Here is a 17,768-nt window from a genome sequence, read left to right on the forward strand (position 1 = left end):
TAAATGGAAGGACCAGGTTCACTTGGCCCCGAGAATTAGCAGCAGTTTATGCCTGTCCTTAAGGCCTCTCACTCGCACACGGGACTGCGTTGTGTCTTATCTGCCTGCAGAGCCAGCCTAGGTGTGAGGTCATTGTGGGTCTTTTCTGGGAAGCTTCCCCTGTATCTCTGCAGAAAAAACGTGCTGCTCATACCCGTGTATCACATTTGATACTCTTTAAACAGCCTTCTGGTTTTGAGTTCTAGCTAAGGCTGAAAATGCAAATACAGACTCCTAAAAGAGGTAAGAGTCCCTTAAAATCCAGACGGTTTGGAGGATTAGTATTGAACATCTCCAGCAAACTCTTTTTAAAACAGGGAGTTGTTTTGAGTGACTGTACCTTTGTTTTGTAAATTATGTGTGGTTTAAAAAAGCATTCAGGGCTTCCCTGGGAGTGCAGTGGTTGAGAATCTGCCTGCTAATGCAGGGGACACCGGTTCGAGCCCTGGTCTGGGAGGATCCCACATGCCACGGAGCAACTAGGCCCGTGAGCCACAATTACTGAGCCTGCGCATCTGGAGCCTGTGCTCCGCAACAAGAGAGGCCGCGACAATGAGAGGCCCGCGCACCGCGATGAAGAGTGGCCCCCGCTTGCCGCAACCAGAGAAAGCCCTCACACAGAAACGAAGACCCAACACAGCAAAAATAAATAAATTAATTAATAAACTCCTACCCCCAACATCTTCTAAAAAAAAAAAAGTGATTACTTTAAAAAAAAAAAGCATTCACACTCATATCACATGACTGTCATAAATCCTTTTCTGGGAGCTGGTTTCGATAGAAAAAAGAGAGAAGGGTCTGGGCGAGCGGAGCCACCTTGTCTATCCCAGCCTCGTTAGAGGAGCACTTAAGACCCCAAGAGAACAATGCGGTAGGTTGCGCTGCCAAGGAAAGTACTAGATCCAACATGTGTGGCCAAATCACGGTCAAGAGGAAGTTTCTGAAGTGAGAGTGTAAAAAAGAAGCATGAAAAAGAACTCTATGAATCATGATGACATTCTGGAATGAAATAGTAAATATTGATTTAGCAGATATCTTATGATCTTAAATAGAATTACGCATCCTTGAAAAGAAAGGGCAACCTTGCCAGTCACGGGAACCCTGCTGACGTGGTCTTTGTCCAACAGAGAACCTGCCTCGCTGTGGTGCCCTGGAGAGCTTGGTGAACGATGTGTCCGATGAGGCCTGGAATGAGCGTGCAGTGAACAGGGTCAGCGCAATCCGATTTCTGGAAGATGAAAAGGACGAGGACGATAATGAAACGGTATGGGATTCGAGCTTCTTGGCTTCCACAGACATTCAAAATTTAAAAGGCTTCCGAGATTGAAAGTGACACCTGATAAAGATCTCCCTTATTTTCAAATAGTCTTTTCTCTGTTCTGCCTTCAGCATCTAAGAATTGTTTTTAGAAGGCAAAACTGGGAGTTTCTAAGGTTCTGATTCACCAAATGAGACTTTTTTTGTTTGTTTGTTTGAATAGTTTGTGGGTGCTTCTTTTTCTTTATTTGTGATAGTTACCCCTCCTGCCCCCACTGCTTTCTTAAAATTGGTTGGGAATTTTTTCTTCTCTTTTGTTCCCAGTGAACTGAGTCTCTCCCTGCCCTCCACACCCATTTGTAGCCGTACTGTGGGGATTCATCCATGTTTCACCACGTGGCTTAGCTTGCCTGCTGTCCTCCTGGACTTCTTGCTTATCTTCACATAACCGGGAGCCTTCACCTTCATGCAGAGAGCTTGTGATCTGAAGTAGGATTCCCTTATGGGTTTTCATTCAGAAATCAGGAATAGGTTTGAAAGGACCACTCAGCCCTACTTGCCTCCATCCTCCATATGTGTCTCAGCCATCCAGTTGAGTCAGGGACAACTCTCGGAGTCTTCCTGCAATTTGGCTTTGGCTTCTTAAACTCCTTGCACTAATTGAGATTTTCATAAGCAGAGCTCAGAGGGAGTACTTGCAGCCCCCAAGACAAACGGCAGTTTTTAAATTACTGCCTGGAGTCTTTGTTATTCCAGCTGTCCCCAAGTGGGCTTTCATTCACTTACAGTGGCAGAGGGCAAGGTAGGAATTAGGCATGACAAAATGACTCCAATGTAAATGACTTTATCTCATGACTTCTTAGAGCATGATTATTTCACCAGTTACGCGTTGCCTTAGTGCTGCTCCTCCTTTGTTAACCTATCGTAGCTCCTCCTGAAACTCCCGGACTGGCCATTTATAAGATGTAAATGCTGTTTTAGGAGCAGAAGAGCACATAACATGTTAAATAATATAATTTTAAAAACATTGCCCATACCCTGTCACTTCACTTCCCACCCTGTGGTCTTTATTAGAAAAATGTGAACTTTTCTTCAGTAGGTCATAAATAAAACACAGCAGCAAAATTAGAAAAGAAGTCCTTTCTCACTTCCCTTTTCCTTCACCTCCTGTGCCTCATGGGTTGAAGAAAGCCAGAACCGCTTCAGATAATAGTAGAACATTCTAGGGATTTTAATTTTAGAATTTTTTTGACTCCTTTCTCTTCTTCCTCCCCTCCCCCCACAATTCTATCTCACAAATCTTTTATTTTTTTCTTACTGCACGTGGAACTTTGTTCTTATCGTAACACTCATCTCGTATTTTGCAAAGTATTCTTTTATTCTGAAAGGAGCCCTTCCATCTTGACTAGGTAAGTTCTACTCAGCACTTTCATCTTCCCTTAACCACGAGGGAGCAGTTGATATATGCACGTACCTCCAAAGCAAGCTTTTCGCCCACTCTGCCTCTTAACCTCTGGGAAGGGGAGACCTGTGTTGGAAAGCTACCCAGGAAGCTTCGCATTTGAAGGAGTGATGGAGTAAAACCCAAACACTCACCCCACTCCTCGCTTTTCAGAGAACACTCCTGAGACGAGCCACGCCCCACCCAGGGGAGCTCAAGAACATGAAAAAGACGGTGGAAAATTTACGGAACGACAGGAATGCTGCTAAAGGACTGGATTCCAACAAAAACGAGGTCAACCACACCATTGACCGTGTGACCACGTCGGTGTAGATGGCGCATCCACGTCATACCTCCCGAGTCATCCTGCTGCGGAGCCAGCCTGTCCCCGCGTGGAGCCCCCAGAGGCCTTGGCCTCCACCGGACCCCGCACCGGTCCCCACCCACGCGTCGGGATGCTGCGCCCCCGGGAAGTGCCTTACTCTGATCCGGCAGCCAGTCACTGCACCCACCCGTGGTCTCCGGCCTGATTTTTTTTTTTTTTTTCCCTAAATTTCAGTTGTTTGTAATAAGTAGAATACACTACTGACAACATCTGACCTTTGTTTTTGTCTTGTGTTGGGGTCAGGGAGAGCAGGAAGGGGAATTTTGACCCTCCTCCCTCCCATAAAGTGCTGGGACATTGTGAACCCAAGTTCTCTTGGACCTACTGATGAGAGAGAGTTTTATGTATGGGGGAAAAATTGATACTTTTTTAAACCCTTTTTGGCAGCTCAGATGGTGTACATTTAAACATTTTGTATAGGTATTTCATAACAAAAAATATGTATTTCTTTTTGTGATTTTATCTTGGAAACGGTACGTGCAGGAAAAAAAAACAACCACCAGTCCTAAAGTATTTGTTTTTATTTGTACCATCCACTTGTGCCTTACTGTAGCCTGTGTCCTGTCAAACCAGTTGTCACAATGGCATCTTTGAGCAGAGAGGAGGCTGGAAAGGTGGTACTTTGAAAGCAATGTTGGATTTTAATCAGTAATCTACCAGGTGGATTTGTTTTTAACCAAAAAGAAGAGTTACCACCAATTCGTAAATTATACCAGTTGATTTTTTTTTTAAAAGATGAACCAAAGGATTAGACTGCTAATATTTCATTTCTTTTACAGTCTGACTTTTTCATGAATGAGTCTCTTAGGATAAGTGTTGTGTCTGCTTGTACCTACTCAGAAGGTATGTGCCATTTGTAAAATAAAACAGAGCAGAAAAGCACAAAAAGAAAAAACTGGTTCAGAAATTCAGTGGGGAAATGCATTATGTACTATTAAAGAAAGTATGGTTTTTACTGAAGAAAGCTTTAAAAGTTTTATATCGAGATATAAAACCACAATAAAGCAGAATAACCTACAACCCCGTTAGAAATGTTGCTGTCTTTATAAGTGCAATTTAATTTGTACATAGAGTTTGGATCAAAGTATAACAAAATATTGCTTCAAGTTTTAATTTTAAGTCTGCTAATTTAAGGGGTCTGGGGGTATGTTTTGGTGTGTTTCTGTTGGTTTCTTTTTTTTACAATTTTGTATGATGTGATAAAAGAGGAATGAAAAGAGGACACAGCCTGTCCCTGTGTGGTGTTTAGGAAAATCATGCCGTTGGTGTTGTCTTTTTATTCTTTCCATGAAATAAAGTCACCCTGGACATGAGCCGTTACAGCTTTTTAAAGTTGATTTCTCCTCGTATGTTCAAATGATAGAAGGCAGCCGAGTTCTTTCAGAATGCCCTCCCTTTCCTCAAATACCTGAGCCGCCGGTGGTTTTATGCTAACGTCCTGTGGGTCTGAGTACCCCTTCCTCCCACCCGAGGCGGAGCCCAGCATCGCCTTCAAGTCTGGCGCCTCACCTTGGGTTGGGGCTGTCTGGCCAATCAGACGCCTTAGAAACCTGCTTTCAACCAACCAACTGCGATACCTTCTTTTACTACCAGGAGTTTCACTTTGCTTTTTCGGTGGTTTGTATGTGCGTGTACGTTTCTAAGACTGCTGACTTGAAAGCACATGGCACATAAGTGGTTTTCGGCTGCTCAGTTTTATCTCTCGTTCCCTCATCTGTGGGCACCCCTTTCCTTTTCTCCGTTTTAAGATTCCGGCATACTCGGTTTTGTTTTGCAAAAGATGATGCCACAGACTCATGGGCTGATAAGAGCAGCAGATCGGCTTTATTTAAGGAGAGTTTTCTTGACCCTGAAGAACAGATACAACTTCCCTGGTATTTTGTTTGTTTGTCTTCATATAAAGCCCACCCTTTACTACTCAGTTCACCATGGCTTTGGTGGAATAGAGGTGGACAGAATAGTGTGTGTGTTTGAATTTTTCTAGAAAATTCTACGTACCTAATTACTTGTTTCCTTTGGCCTGTCTCTTCTACTTCACATTCACTTGGGGTTTTTTGCTTTGTTTTGCTTTTTGTTTTCAGTCTTGGGATTAGTTTCCTCCCCCTTCCTTGAGCAGGAAAAGTCACCTTCACCTTAGTCGTTTACTCTGGGTGACACTACGATGCTCTTACCCTCCGGATGCTGGGACAGGTGTAGGCGTCATGATGGAAACAGCACCCACCAGTCAGACCCAACCCAAGAACATGCCGGCCTTTTCCAAGGAAAAGGAAACAAATAATTAGGTACATAGAAATTCCTAGAAAAATTTAAACACACACACTGTTCTGTCCACCTCTGTTCCACCAAAGCCATGGTGAACTGAATAGTAAAGGGTAGGCTTTATATGAGAACAAACAAAAACCACCATGGAAGTTCTCTCTGTTCTTCAGGGTGAAGATTTCTCCTTAAATAAAGCCAATCTGCTTCTCTGTCAGCCCATGAGCCTAAGCATCATGTTTTTTTTTTTTCATTTAAAAAAATTCTTCCTTTATTGGTAAAAAACAGAGTGATTCTACAAAGCAATTTCAAGGGCCATCAAAGTGTTAAAGACATCAGGTGTGTCAGGCAACAGGCATAAGCATCATATTTATAAAATAAAACCGAGTATGCCAGAATCTTAAAATGGAGAAAAGGAAAGGGGTGCTCGCAGATGAGGGAGCAAAGTTTCTTGTCGTTATAAGGAAAATTTAAACGTGAAAGGATTGCCTTGTGAGGCCAGTGCCAGAAGTTTCTGACCTTTTCCTGAGGAATCCTTCTCCACAGCCCGGTCGGCCTCCAGCCCCTCTCTGGCCCTTCCTTTAGGAAAGGGAGGAGTAGCTGTAAGGCCTGACTGTTTGTCTTGGGGGGAGTGACAGGTAAAAGCAGGGAAGACGAGTATGACCTGTTCATCCACTTGTTTGTGTAGCCCCTAGTTCCTCTTCTTTAGCAAGGAAATTACACCTAAGTGGATAAAACCTTCAAAATGTAGAGGGGATAAAATCATGAAATCATTGATGATGAAAAGAGGAGCAGGTGAGAAAACTATTGATAGAACAGTTTGCCTGGATCTTCTGTTTTTTTCTGGAAAGTTTGGAGCAATGGTCCTGACCAACCCAATCTTTCTACCTAAAAACTTCCTGGGGTAAAGAAGCACAGGTAAGTCATTTGCACCAGCCTTTGACAGCCATCCTGCCATCTCTTGTGAAATGGACCACACCCAAGAAGGCACGCATAATGGATGGGGTGGAGGCTGGGAAAATTCCTTCTTTGTCGGAAAGTTACTCGGAGCAACCAGTTCTAATCGTATAAGATGACTGACACCCCTGCTACAGGCATGCTGGCTGGCGGGCGGCGAGGCTGCACAGACACACGCAGTCTGACCAGGGACGGCCTTGGCGCTGCTTGTTAATGGGAGGCAAGCAGGGACCTTGCAGCTGGGTGAGAGTTAAAATCTCACATCAGCCTTTAGTGTTGACTTAACCCAACTTTCCAAAGAGCCAATTAAAAAAACTTTAAAATATGGGTAATCAAAAACATACAAAAGTAGAATTATGTAGTGGACCCCCATGTACCTGTCCCCCAGTGTCAGCAGTTACCAACACGAGACCAATGCTAAGCCATTTTACAAGATAATTGAGTTCCCTGTGCTATATTGTAGGTCCTTGTTTATTTTATATACAGTAGCATCAATCCCAACCTCCCAATTTATCCCTCCCCCACCTTCCCCTTTGGTAACCGTAAGTTTGTTTTCTATGTCTGTGAGTGTATTTCTGCCTTGTAAATAAGTTCTTTATTTTTTATTTATTTATTTATTTTGGATTCCACATACAAGCGATATCATATGGTATTTGTCTTTCTCTGTCTGACTTACTTCACTTAGTATGATAATGTCCAGGTCCATCCATGTTGCTGCAAATGCTAAGCCGTTTTAAAGGAACCAAATTATGTTTTAAAATACATCCATAAGGAGAAGACTGTACAATGAAATAATTAAAAAACTCGGGGGGAGCAGAGAGCAAGTGTACCTTTTAAAGTAGCACTTTGGAGTTTAAAATTTTGAGAGTCAGCACAGCGCAGCCGTTGCAATCATATGGACGTGGGTTTGAATCCCAGCCCTGCCATGTGACTTTGGATAAGCGACTTAACCTCCCCGGTCCTTCATCTCTAAAATGGGGCAGTGATACCTCTTACAGGCTCAGAGTGAGAATGAAATGGGTTGCATAGGACACAAGCTCTCAGGGAGTGTGTGGCTGCAACTATTACAGGTCTTTGCTGTTGTCGTTATTACAATGGTGTTATTAGCGGCTCTGCACTTCCTACCACGGACTCAGCAGTGTGTGATCACCAGTGTCTTGTTCCCCGGAAATGAGGACACATGCTAGTTCTCTGGTGAAGAAAACTTCATCTGAAAACTCTCTCTTCTACGATATTCTCTAGAGACCCATGAGTTATGTAATGGGTGAGGGAAGTTTTGTCTGGTCAGCTCACTTAATGGTAAGGTTAGCAGTGGTCCCCTGGTAACCCCTTCATTGTAACTGGACTTTACTAAGCTAGCTGACCTTAAGGGAAATCTAGTTTCTACCAAGAAACCATTAAACGCCTAATTGAGAAAAGGGTCTCTGGGTTTCCAGGCCACGTCCCCTCTCTGCCAAGTCCTCAGTGTTCTAGGCTTTGGTCTGTTGTGCCCATTTAGTATCTTAACTCTATTTCACCTTTGATTTTCATAACTCCCTCCTTTTTCCCCTCTTGCTGTGTTCTGTCTCTTCTCTCTCCAAGGGAGACCTCTGAGGCTTTTCTGTACCAGGACGGGCAAGTAGACTTAAGACATGGAGCATCAGTGGGAAAAAAAACCTACTGGATAAAAGAAATCAATGCAGCCTGAGCTGGTGCATGTGCGGTCCACTCCCATCTTGCTGGACTGTTTTCTTTTTGAAAAGGTGACAGCTGGCGGGAAGGGGAGACCGACCAGAAGAACCTGATCTGGTTACCTTCATTCAGTAGGCTGTGGGGAAGGTTTGAGACGAGCTTTTGTGTCTCACAACTGGCAGATGGACAGTGTAAACTGTGCGAGTGGGCAGTCCCTCCCTGTGACAGACCCCTGAGCTCTGACTGGGTGAGAATCTAATTGGGTTGATCCTCCAAGGGCCTTGCAAGGCATCAAGAGTTTAATTTCTAAGCAAATGATGAGCTGCCCCTTGGTATTGGTGAAATGGCAGTTATGATGGCTGCTGTTTACTGAGCACTTACTATGTGCCACACCCCAGGCTGACTGAACACAGTCTCAGTTTTCCAGAACAGCCCATGAGGTAGGTTGTGGCATTTCCATTTTGCAAAGGAGAGAATTAGGATTCAGCTAGTTTTGATGTATTTGTGGGAGGAGGGAAGCTCCATGTCCTTCTATTCCATCATCTTAATCTCTCCCCGCAAGATTCAGATAGTTTTCACGACTTTTCCAAGATCCAACAGTAAATGACAAAGTTGAAATTTGATTCACATCTCCATTGACTAGACTCTGATCTCCATTACTCCCTTATTTTCCTTTGCCCCCCATCCCTCCCTCAGCTAAAACACTGTGAAGCTGCAACTATATTCAGAGTTGTATTTATTGTAGACGCGATGGCTCTGTTTTAATTTTTTGGGATCATTTAGGCCTGGGTTATGGACAAAGACTGGCATAGAACTCAGTGAAATTTAGCGCCATCTCTGCAGACCTGGATCTTCCTCTGTGCCCAGTTTGGGTAGCAAATGCTATGCCCCCCACTCCCCTCCACCCCTCCCCCTGCCCACCCCACATCATGTCCTATGGCAAGGGCTATGAAAATGTTCATGGGATCTCTGTTCTACCATCTCAGACTGTGTGCAATCCTCGAGAAGCTTGGGAGAAAAACTATTTGGTTAGTGGGTGACCAGAAAAAAATTGATATATATATTTTTAATATTGACTGAAGTGACAGTTGGGGAACTGGCTCTTGAGAGAGCTCTAACGTGTTTCAAAAATTGGCAGTTAGCCCTGGCGTGAGCTAGTTAATCAGGAACGATCTTCATCCTCACTGCCTTTCACAGCCTCCCCTTGGAGAAAAGACAGATAAGGAAGACTTGGAGATCTAGAGTGCTGCAGCTTGATCTCGATGCAGTTTGAGGGGAAATAGGAAAGGTGACTCGTGATTTATTATTTCAGATCCTCCCTTTAAAAAGTGTTGTGAAAGATTTGACAAATAGTGATTACTCCCCTTTAGGAATTTTTGTTTAATCATAGACGCAGCAAAGCAGAAGAATAGAAACCTTGTGTGACTGAGCAGCATTTAATTTTGTTGGAAACTGGCTCGATCACCCTGGTTGTAGGAAGAGACAGCCTTGGGCAGTCTTCACGTGGCAGGAAACCGGGAGCATCGGGGCCTGATGGACACCTGATACCATGTAAATAGAATCCATAGAAGCTTCTCTAGAGGGGCTTTCTAGAGCTAAGGTCTGGCTGTTTGCAGACAGGTTTGCTGCTGTCTGGACCCCAGCATCCTGTGTTAACACACCTGGCTGCGGCCTCCCATCCTTCCCTGCCGTAGGTGTGAGGGCTTGTTTGTTTAAACCTTGATGAGCACTGCTTGGAACAACAAAACTACACACTCACTTGTCTGGGCATAGAATATTCTTCCTGAATTCTTGTCCTGCCCATTGGCCCAGAGGCACTCTGGGTGGGGCGAGTTTCGGGGTTGGTTTGGGGAGTTTCAGGAATGGGCTCTGGGCTGGGTCTGTCAGGTGGGGGTTGCTCTTGGTGTCGTCATTCTGGAACGTCTGAGGGTCAGAGAGCATCCCCCTTAGATGACTGCGGGGTTGTTAGGTTCCGGCCTTGCCACTTTCTCCCATGAGGGTGGACACAGCTGGATAAGCATTTACCCTAAGCCTAGCCCTAACCCTGCAGGATGGGAGGGAACCCTCATCTGGGTTGTATTCTCACCTGGACACCTGAAAAATCACCGGTTGGATGGGGTCCCTGCTTGATGGTGACTGCCTCCCATCAGCGGCTGCCTGTCTCCGCGTCTTCGTCCCTCCCCAGCCGTCACCCCGTGTTGATGTTGCCGTCGGATGAAGGTGGTGTGCCCAGGGCCTGGATGGAAGCAGACCTTTGGAAACCCAGCGTTTGTCACCTGTGGTGATTGACTCTAAGCTAGCCACCCAACCTCCTTTACCGCATCTTGGTGTACAATTCCCTGTAGCACATAGGTTGTTAGAAGAAACATGTCAACAAAATACGCTGAAGCTCTGGCCTGGTTCTTTCCCTCTAATCACAGTTGCTGGTGATAGGATCGCATCACTCTTTAAGGAGCTGGCATGGGGCAGCCAGAAAAATCAGTGCCTGCTGCCCTGTCTCCCCCCTCGGTGCTCGGGGGGCGGGGGCGAGCCCATTCCTGCTGGGACCACTACAACATTCTGTCTTTCTTGGTGGCAACGTGCACCAGAGCCACTTGGTGGCCGTGTTAAATTGGATTGCTGGGTCCCACCCCCAGAGTCTGATTCGGGAGGGCTAGGTTGGGGCCCAAAAATCTGCATTTCTGACAAGTTCCCAAATTCCCAAGCTCCCAGTGTAATGGCTGGCCCAGCGCCCACACTAAGAGAATCACTGCTCTGTGTATGGGGAGGAGCAGAAGCCTTAGATTTGAGCAGAGCTGGGTTTAAAAGCTACAGCACTGGGGCTTCCCTGGTGGCGCAGTGGTTGAGAGTCTGCCTGCCGATGCAGGGGACACGGGTTCATGCCCCGGTCCGGGAAGATCCCACACGCCGCGGAGCGGCTGGGTCCGTGAGCCATGGCCGCTGAGCTTTCGCGTCCGGAACCTGTGCTCTGCGGCGGGAGGGGCCATGGCAGTGAGAGGCCCGCGTACAGCAAAAAAAAAAAAAAAAAAAAGGCTATAGCACTTACTTAATTTTGAGACCTTGAGAGGTTTCTCTTAATTTCCCCAAGTCTTAGTTGACTCAGTTTTAAGATGGCAAGGATACCTAGTGGAAGATATTTTTAGAGAATTAGGGGACAAAGCTGGCACAGAGTAGGCTTTCAGGAATTGCCTGCTCCTCGGCTGACCCGAAGTGTGCGTGCAGTGGTCCCACAGGTGGGCGGAAGGGCATCTGGTCTCTTTAGCCAAGGGCTGGGCTTGAGGCTTCTGTGAACATAACCAAGCTAATGGGAGTCGAGGAGGTGCCACCAGAATTAGACACTCTGCTTCCCTGTGGGGCAGCTCCCCAGAGGAAGCCTGGGAATGCTCATGGCCAGATGGGATCAACACTTCCTGACTTGCCTGATGGCAGGAGCTGTGTCCTATTCATTTGTGTGTCTGTGCCTGACACTGCAGCCCCGAATCTCCAAACCCATAACCTCTCTTACACCTGGGCTGTTGGAGGAAATCTCCCAACCGCGATGTCTCTAAACATTTCAGGGTCCTAAACCTCACCTGTGTTCTTCATGCGCTCATTTTAGTGTCTTAAGAAACTAAAGTCACGTTGCTTTAAGTCAACTGTCCCAAGGTTTCATTTTTCTCCCCCAATCCATTATCCTCCTCCTTGTTATTGCAAAGATGATCTTCAAAATGAGTATCTGGTATGGAAAAAAAAATCAATACATAAATGTTAAATTATATGCCTCGTTATTATCTAAAACAAAATTATATATATCATTAAAACTATTGGTGGAAAAACCCAAACGAACTTTCTGGCCAAGCCAATACTTTCATAGAGATCTGACTGGTGGCGCTAATCATTTATCATATAATTTCCAAATAAGTTGTGCATTTTTAAGACTTGTTTAATGTAGTGGTCACTGAGTGATGTGTTTCTCTGAGCCATGATTTGCTTTGGGAACAATAACAAACTTTTTTTGGACAATATTCCTATCAAAACATTTAAGTGTGGGGGGTCCTTAAACTATGGCTCACTGCCTGTTTTTATAAATAAAATTTTGTCACACAGCTGTGTGTGTATTTGTTTATGTACAGAGATTTGCCCTCAAAGCCTTTTAAAATATTATTTGGCCCTTTACAGATAAAGTTTACAGGAGTTTCTGCTTCTAGTCATAGGTCCCATATGGTACTTTTGCCACCAGAGGGCGCTAAGTGTCCTGTTTGCTTATCACAGCCAGAGGCCCATCTGGACACACTGGCTTCCTGCAGGGGCTGAACTCAGAAAGCCTGCACCTTGGTCCCCGCCTCTGACAGTACAGCCTTCCTGCCACTTGCTCTGCCAACGTGGGATGCTCTGGGACATGAGTCCCAGGGCCACCCCTTCTCAGAATGCTCAGGGGTTAGGACAAACCCTCGGTGCCCTTCCTGGGCCCCATGACCATCCTAGGCCTGGCTGAACAATATCGTTTTTTGTGACTTGTTGTCTCCATAATTGAAATTATTTAGCATCCTGCAGGAAGAGTTACAATATTTTAAAAATTGGAAAGGCAGCATATTTAGATACCTGAATGCCTGCCTTATTTTATGGGGGAAAAGGCAGGCTTTCCCATTCCCCACTAGGGGTGCCCACTGGGCATCCATGCTGGGCTCTCCTTTCCCCAGACCCCACTCCCTGGTCACAATCTGCTCTCCTTAGCCTCTCTCCTCACTTTGCTCCATCAATGACCCACTTTGCCCCTTAACTTCAGCTGCTTCTATAAACTTATTTAAATCGTATCCTAAGTAAGCAATAAACCTTTATCTTAAGTCCCCTCCATAACTACCTGTTTCCTCTTTTCTCTGCCAAGTTTCTTGAAAAAGAGGTCTAGTCTTGCTCTCCCTCCTTCTAACCCCCCCACCCTTTCCACCCAGTTCCGTGGGCACTTCCTCCAACACGCTGTGGAAAGTGCTCTGATCAGCTCACCAGACCTCCGTGTTGCCATATTCAATGGACATTTTCCCCAGCTTTATTGAGATATAACTGACATATTGTGTAAGTTTAAGGTGTAGCATGTGTTGACGTGATACATTTATATTTGCAAAATAATGACCACCGTAGCATTAGCTCCCACGCCGGTGGACATTTTGATTCATCTCTTGTGTTTCTAGACCCGTCGGCTCTGCTGGCTTTGGCTCTGCGGACAGCCCCTGCCTCCTCGGAACTCCCATCCATGCTTTTTCCAATTATTTTTATTGCAAATCAATTTATGAAGGAAACTTCTACGTAGTGACCCAGTATGGGTTACTCAGCTGAAACTAACCTTTCCCAACACAGTCCTTATCCTTGACTATATGCAAGAACTCTAATAATTCCAGTTTCCTTCTTCTTCAGTGCTGGTCACAACCAAGTAATTGATTTCATAACCCAGTAATGGGTCCAATTCTGTAGCTTGAAGCCCATGCCTTTGCCTCCCCTGACTCTCTTTTCTCTGCTTCTCCTCACACATCTCTCACCATCCTCCTTGGTCCCTTGGAGGGGTCCCTTGGTCCCTCCTTGGTGTTTTCTGATAGTCTCAGCATTCTGCCTTCAGCTTTCTGTTCCTTACGTATGCGTTTTCCCTAGGTGGTCCCATCTTTCCTCTTCATGCTGCAGACTGCAAAATCCATCTCCACTCCAGACCTGCACACTGTACTCCTGCAGGAAATGATGTCGGCCCCAGATTCGATTCCCAGAGACCTGCCCTGGGTCAGGTCAAGGGAGACTGGTCATCGGGTTGAAACAACCTGGGGCTGATCTAGGACAAAGCCACCAGCAAAACCAAAATAAAAAGCCATCTGGGTTTTTCTGCGTGGACCTTAGACAGAGCCAGCGTTCTCCATTGTAGAGTTCCCCAGTTTCTCTTCCCTGTGTTTCTCATTCCCTGCTCTTTTGTTAGAAGTAAGCCGCTAAGCCCAGCCCACACTCTAGGGGACTCGTCTGGCTTTATCATCAGTAGAAGAAGAGATAATAGCTCTCTTTTACTGAGTGACTGCCATTATGTTTCAGGCGCTATCCAGGCTGCAGAACACACACTAGTTCAATTCAGTTTTAATTCCCACAACACTCGGAGCTTGGTGGTCTTATCCACATTTGAATGACTAAGACATTGAGGCATAAATAGGTAACTGACTTGCTCACGGTGGCAGCTCTTGTGCCTGAACCAGGCCTGTTCGATTCCTCCAATGGTCACTTGCAAAGGCAGTCCCAGCCCCAGTGCTTGCAAAACTCTTCAGCTCAAAAGCCAAATTGGGGCTGGTGCTGACAGAAAGTCAGAGAGAGACACAGAAATACAAGCTACTCCAGCACGGCCTCTTGATTGGTCCCCCAGGTCAGGCTCCTGGCCAATCAACTGCAGCGGGTGTGGGGGCGGGTGTGGGGGCGGGTGTGGGGGGAGTCCAGTTGAATAAAAATGGCGGAGGGTGATGAACCCCCAGGAAGCTTCTTACACTTAAATGGCATCTGTGGTTCAACTGGTAGGAAGTTGTGTGGGAGGGAGCGGGGGAGGAAAGAAGGGGAAGGTGAGGTGTAGTGGGTGTTTGTGACATGGGTGTGGTGAGGAAGGGGCGGTGATGAGAGGAGATTGGGCTTGGAAACAGAACACATGGGGGAGGTAAAGAGATTGGTTCCAGAAGAAGAGGAAAGGCATTTGCCTACTTGACAGGCCTGTTGTGAAAACTTCTGAAGCAGAAATGTAGTTTCATGGTACCTAGTGAACTTTTGGAAGAGAGATACAATGTTATCATGGAATAAGAATCGCAGGTGGGTGTTCCCCACATATTAAAGATGCCAGGGAAAAGCCTACCCGAAATGGGCATTTTCAGTGGCGACCCCCATTTTCCCCACCACTGGACGCTCTGTTGGGCCAGGCTTCCCCGTTAATTTATGCATCGTATCGAGTTAACCTCTGCCTGCCTCTCAGTCTGACAGTACTTCAGCCTAAGAAATTGAGGATTTTCCAGAGCTACGGCTGAGATAAACTCCCCCGTTCACTTTCTAGACACAGCGCATCTTTTGAGAGTTGCACAGCGTGGAGGCACTGTTTCTATTCCTGTGGGTGCCTGGTACTCTGACTTTTACTGTCTGAAGTCGTTTCTTTACCATCTTTGAATGGCAAACAGGGAAACTAGATGACGGCGTGAAGACAAACTAGAAACCACTTTACTTCTGGCTTGCTTTACTGTTGTTGTGATTCCCCGGGTCACTGGCTCTGAGATGGAGATTTGCGTGCAGGAGATTTGCTGGGAAATGTTCTCTGTGGCAACCGTTGAAGGGAGTGTGAAAAGCAGGACTGGGCGTCTGGGGAAGCCAAACAGCAAGGCCACTGGGGCAGAGGCTTCAGCCTGTCTGATGGGTGCTTGGGAGCCCAAGTGAAGCAGGAAGGTGGCCTTTGCACCCATGACCAGTAATTAATGTGGCCTTCAGTGGAGGTCGGCTCCTGGGTTGGGGTGGGGACCCACGGGCAGACATCAGCGGCCAACTCACTGGACAGTTGGGCTGGCAGCACCCCACCTCTGAATGAGCATCTGTGCTGCCCGCTTTGTAGATGTTGTGTCCACACCAGCAATCTTAAATATCTCGTTATTGTCTGGGTATTTGTTCAATGTCAAGCTTTCTCCTGGGATTCATTTTTTAAAAAAATAGTATTTATTGTATCTTGTGGCAAGAGATTAGGAAATTATTGACTTCTTAAACAACACTGTATCCTGACTCCAAATGCCTAAAATTGTCTTCTGAACCTGAAGCACATAGTTTATATTTTTTCTCCTCTTTCTGGTTCTTAATCCCAGGAGAGCCTTCACTGTCTTCTACATCGTGAATTAGGACAAAACCACTCAGGATACAATTTGTCAGTAATGGTTTTAGCTAATCAAAGGGCTGGAGAGGTTGGATTCTTTTACTTTTTTTTTAGGGAATATTTAAAAAGTAGTTGTACAAAATGGCAAATAGTCCATGACCTCCTGTTTCCTTGATTTGCTGAAGTCTCCGTTTCTCCATCATCAACCGAAAAAATCCAAAGTCAATGTGGGTGCTCAGCATCCAGTGAGAGATTGGCCAGGAGAACAAAAGGCTCCTTATTACTCCGCTAAAAATGTTTAAAAGGGCCAATGGCCACTTTGATTTTTATCCAATATAGTTATATTTTATGTGCATTTCAAAAAATACTATATAAAATTGTCTCATTTTATGCAAACACACAAAAATTGCCTCAAGGAGCCCCAGTCTGAGGGGAGACACAGCCCCGCCCTCAGGGAGCCCCCGTCTGAGGGGAGACACAGCCCTGACTCAGGGAGCCCCAGTTATCCTTAGAAAGAGTTGGAATTTCCTGGGGCTCTCGCCTCTCCCAGTAGCCCCCACCCAGGTGTCTGCTCCCTCCTCAAGGCCTGCAGGAGGGTCTTCAAAGGGACCCACTCCAGACATCTAGGTCTGGGCCTCTTAGTCTCAAAGTCTAAGTAGGTGGAAGAGGGGCCCTCCTGAGAAAGCTCAGTCCAGAAACCAGCTGGACAGCTGAGTTAAGGAGAGCTGCTTCGGGGTAGGGACGGACCAGACTTCCCAGAGCTTATCATTAGTTTTCTCCTGCTGAGATGGGGGTGCAAGTGTGAGACACAGCCTGAGGTTCCCTGAAGGGACCCAATGGGCCACCTGGAGGGGCTGACATGGCTCAGCAGAGAGAAGCTAAGGATGGGAAGGGCTCCTAGGAGCTTGAGGATGGAGACACTTGTGTTGGGGTGGAGAGAACTACAGGGAAAGGTCCACATTGACGATGGGCGTTCCCAAAACACATACACAAGCACCAGGGAGGGGGACAGTCAGCTTTCCCCATGGCCCGGCCCAGAGGGCATGAAGCCAGACATCAGTGCCGGTCAGGGGATTACTTTCCTTCCTCCTGACCCCATCCTCTTCTTCTCACAGATCTTTCTTCACCACGACAGGGGGCAGTTCTGCGGGGCTGGCATCCTGCCCGGAGCATGGCCTCCCTCGAGGAAGGTTCCCATCTCACGCCCATCAGACAGGGGCCTGGGTTTCACACTTCTGGATCAAGGATGTTTGCCTTAGTTATAAGAGACTAGAAAAATCAGAGAGACAGCCCGGATTTTCAAAGGGTCTGGAGAAGCTGGGGGACGAAAATGATTTTCTGCTTCTATTTCCCCATGTCAGACTTGTTTAATAATTCAAATTTTCCTGCCTATTTTTTAACTTGTAAAGGATGGGAAATGTTTATTATTCCTCGTGATTTCTGCCATAATTAAAGGAAAGAAAATCAAGGGGCAAAGCAATGCGCTAAGGAAACTTTCTAAAAGATGGCTTCTGAAAAATGGCAGGATGATGTGTGCGTGCGTGTGCGTGTGTGTGTGTGTGTGTGTGTGTGTGTAATCAGTGAGTCCTTTGCCTTTTTCCCCTTCTCAGAGTAAGGGGCATGGATACCTGCATTTCTGTTTTAATAGGCACTTCTTGGTAAGCATCCTAAACCTTTCCGGCCCCGGCCTAGCTGGACTGGTGCCAATGCCCTCCATGTAGGATAAAATTAGTGGGGAAGTCGATCACCTGGTCCCGTCTTGCCTCCCAGGATGTGGTAAGAGGCTCCTGAAACCTCCTAGGAGCTCCTTTGCCAGGTTCCCACTGGGGCTCATTACAGGGAAAGGTGGTTTTCTGGACATGCTCAGCTCAGCTAATGAAAAATGGAAGGAAGAGTCAGTCCAGTGCAAGAAGCTGAGGAGACAGAGCTTC

General features: G+C 46.2%; 1 protein-coding gene across 5 annotated transcripts in view; it reads left to right on the forward strand.

Moving 5' to 3' along the window:
- The window catches only part of LRRC1 (leucine rich repeat containing 1), a 127,229-nt gene extending 122,794 nt beyond the window's left edge, over positions 1-4,435 (forward strand). For all 5 annotated transcript variants that reach the window (XM_089918912.1, XM_089918913.1, XM_089918914.1 and 2 more), the window contains 2 exons: positions 1,167-1,303; positions 2,912-4,435. In XM_089918912.1, the coding sequence (XP_089775038.1) occupies positions 1,167-1,303; positions 2,912-3,070 (296 nt within the window). In that variant the 3' untranslated portion in view covers positions 3,071-4,435. The remainder of the gene's footprint in view (positions 1-1,166; positions 1,304-2,911) is intronic.
- Positions 4,436-17,768: the final 13,333 nt, after the last annotated feature.

Source organism: Delphinapterus leucas, chromosome 10 (assembly GCF_059928025.1).
Source record: "Delphinapterus leucas isolate spDelLeu-1000000601 "Yukka" chromosome 10, BTC_Dleu_Yukka2, whole genome shotgun sequence".
In the NCBI taxonomy this organism is placed as follows: Eukaryota; Metazoa; Chordata; class Mammalia; order Artiodactyla; family Monodontidae; genus Delphinapterus; species Delphinapterus leucas.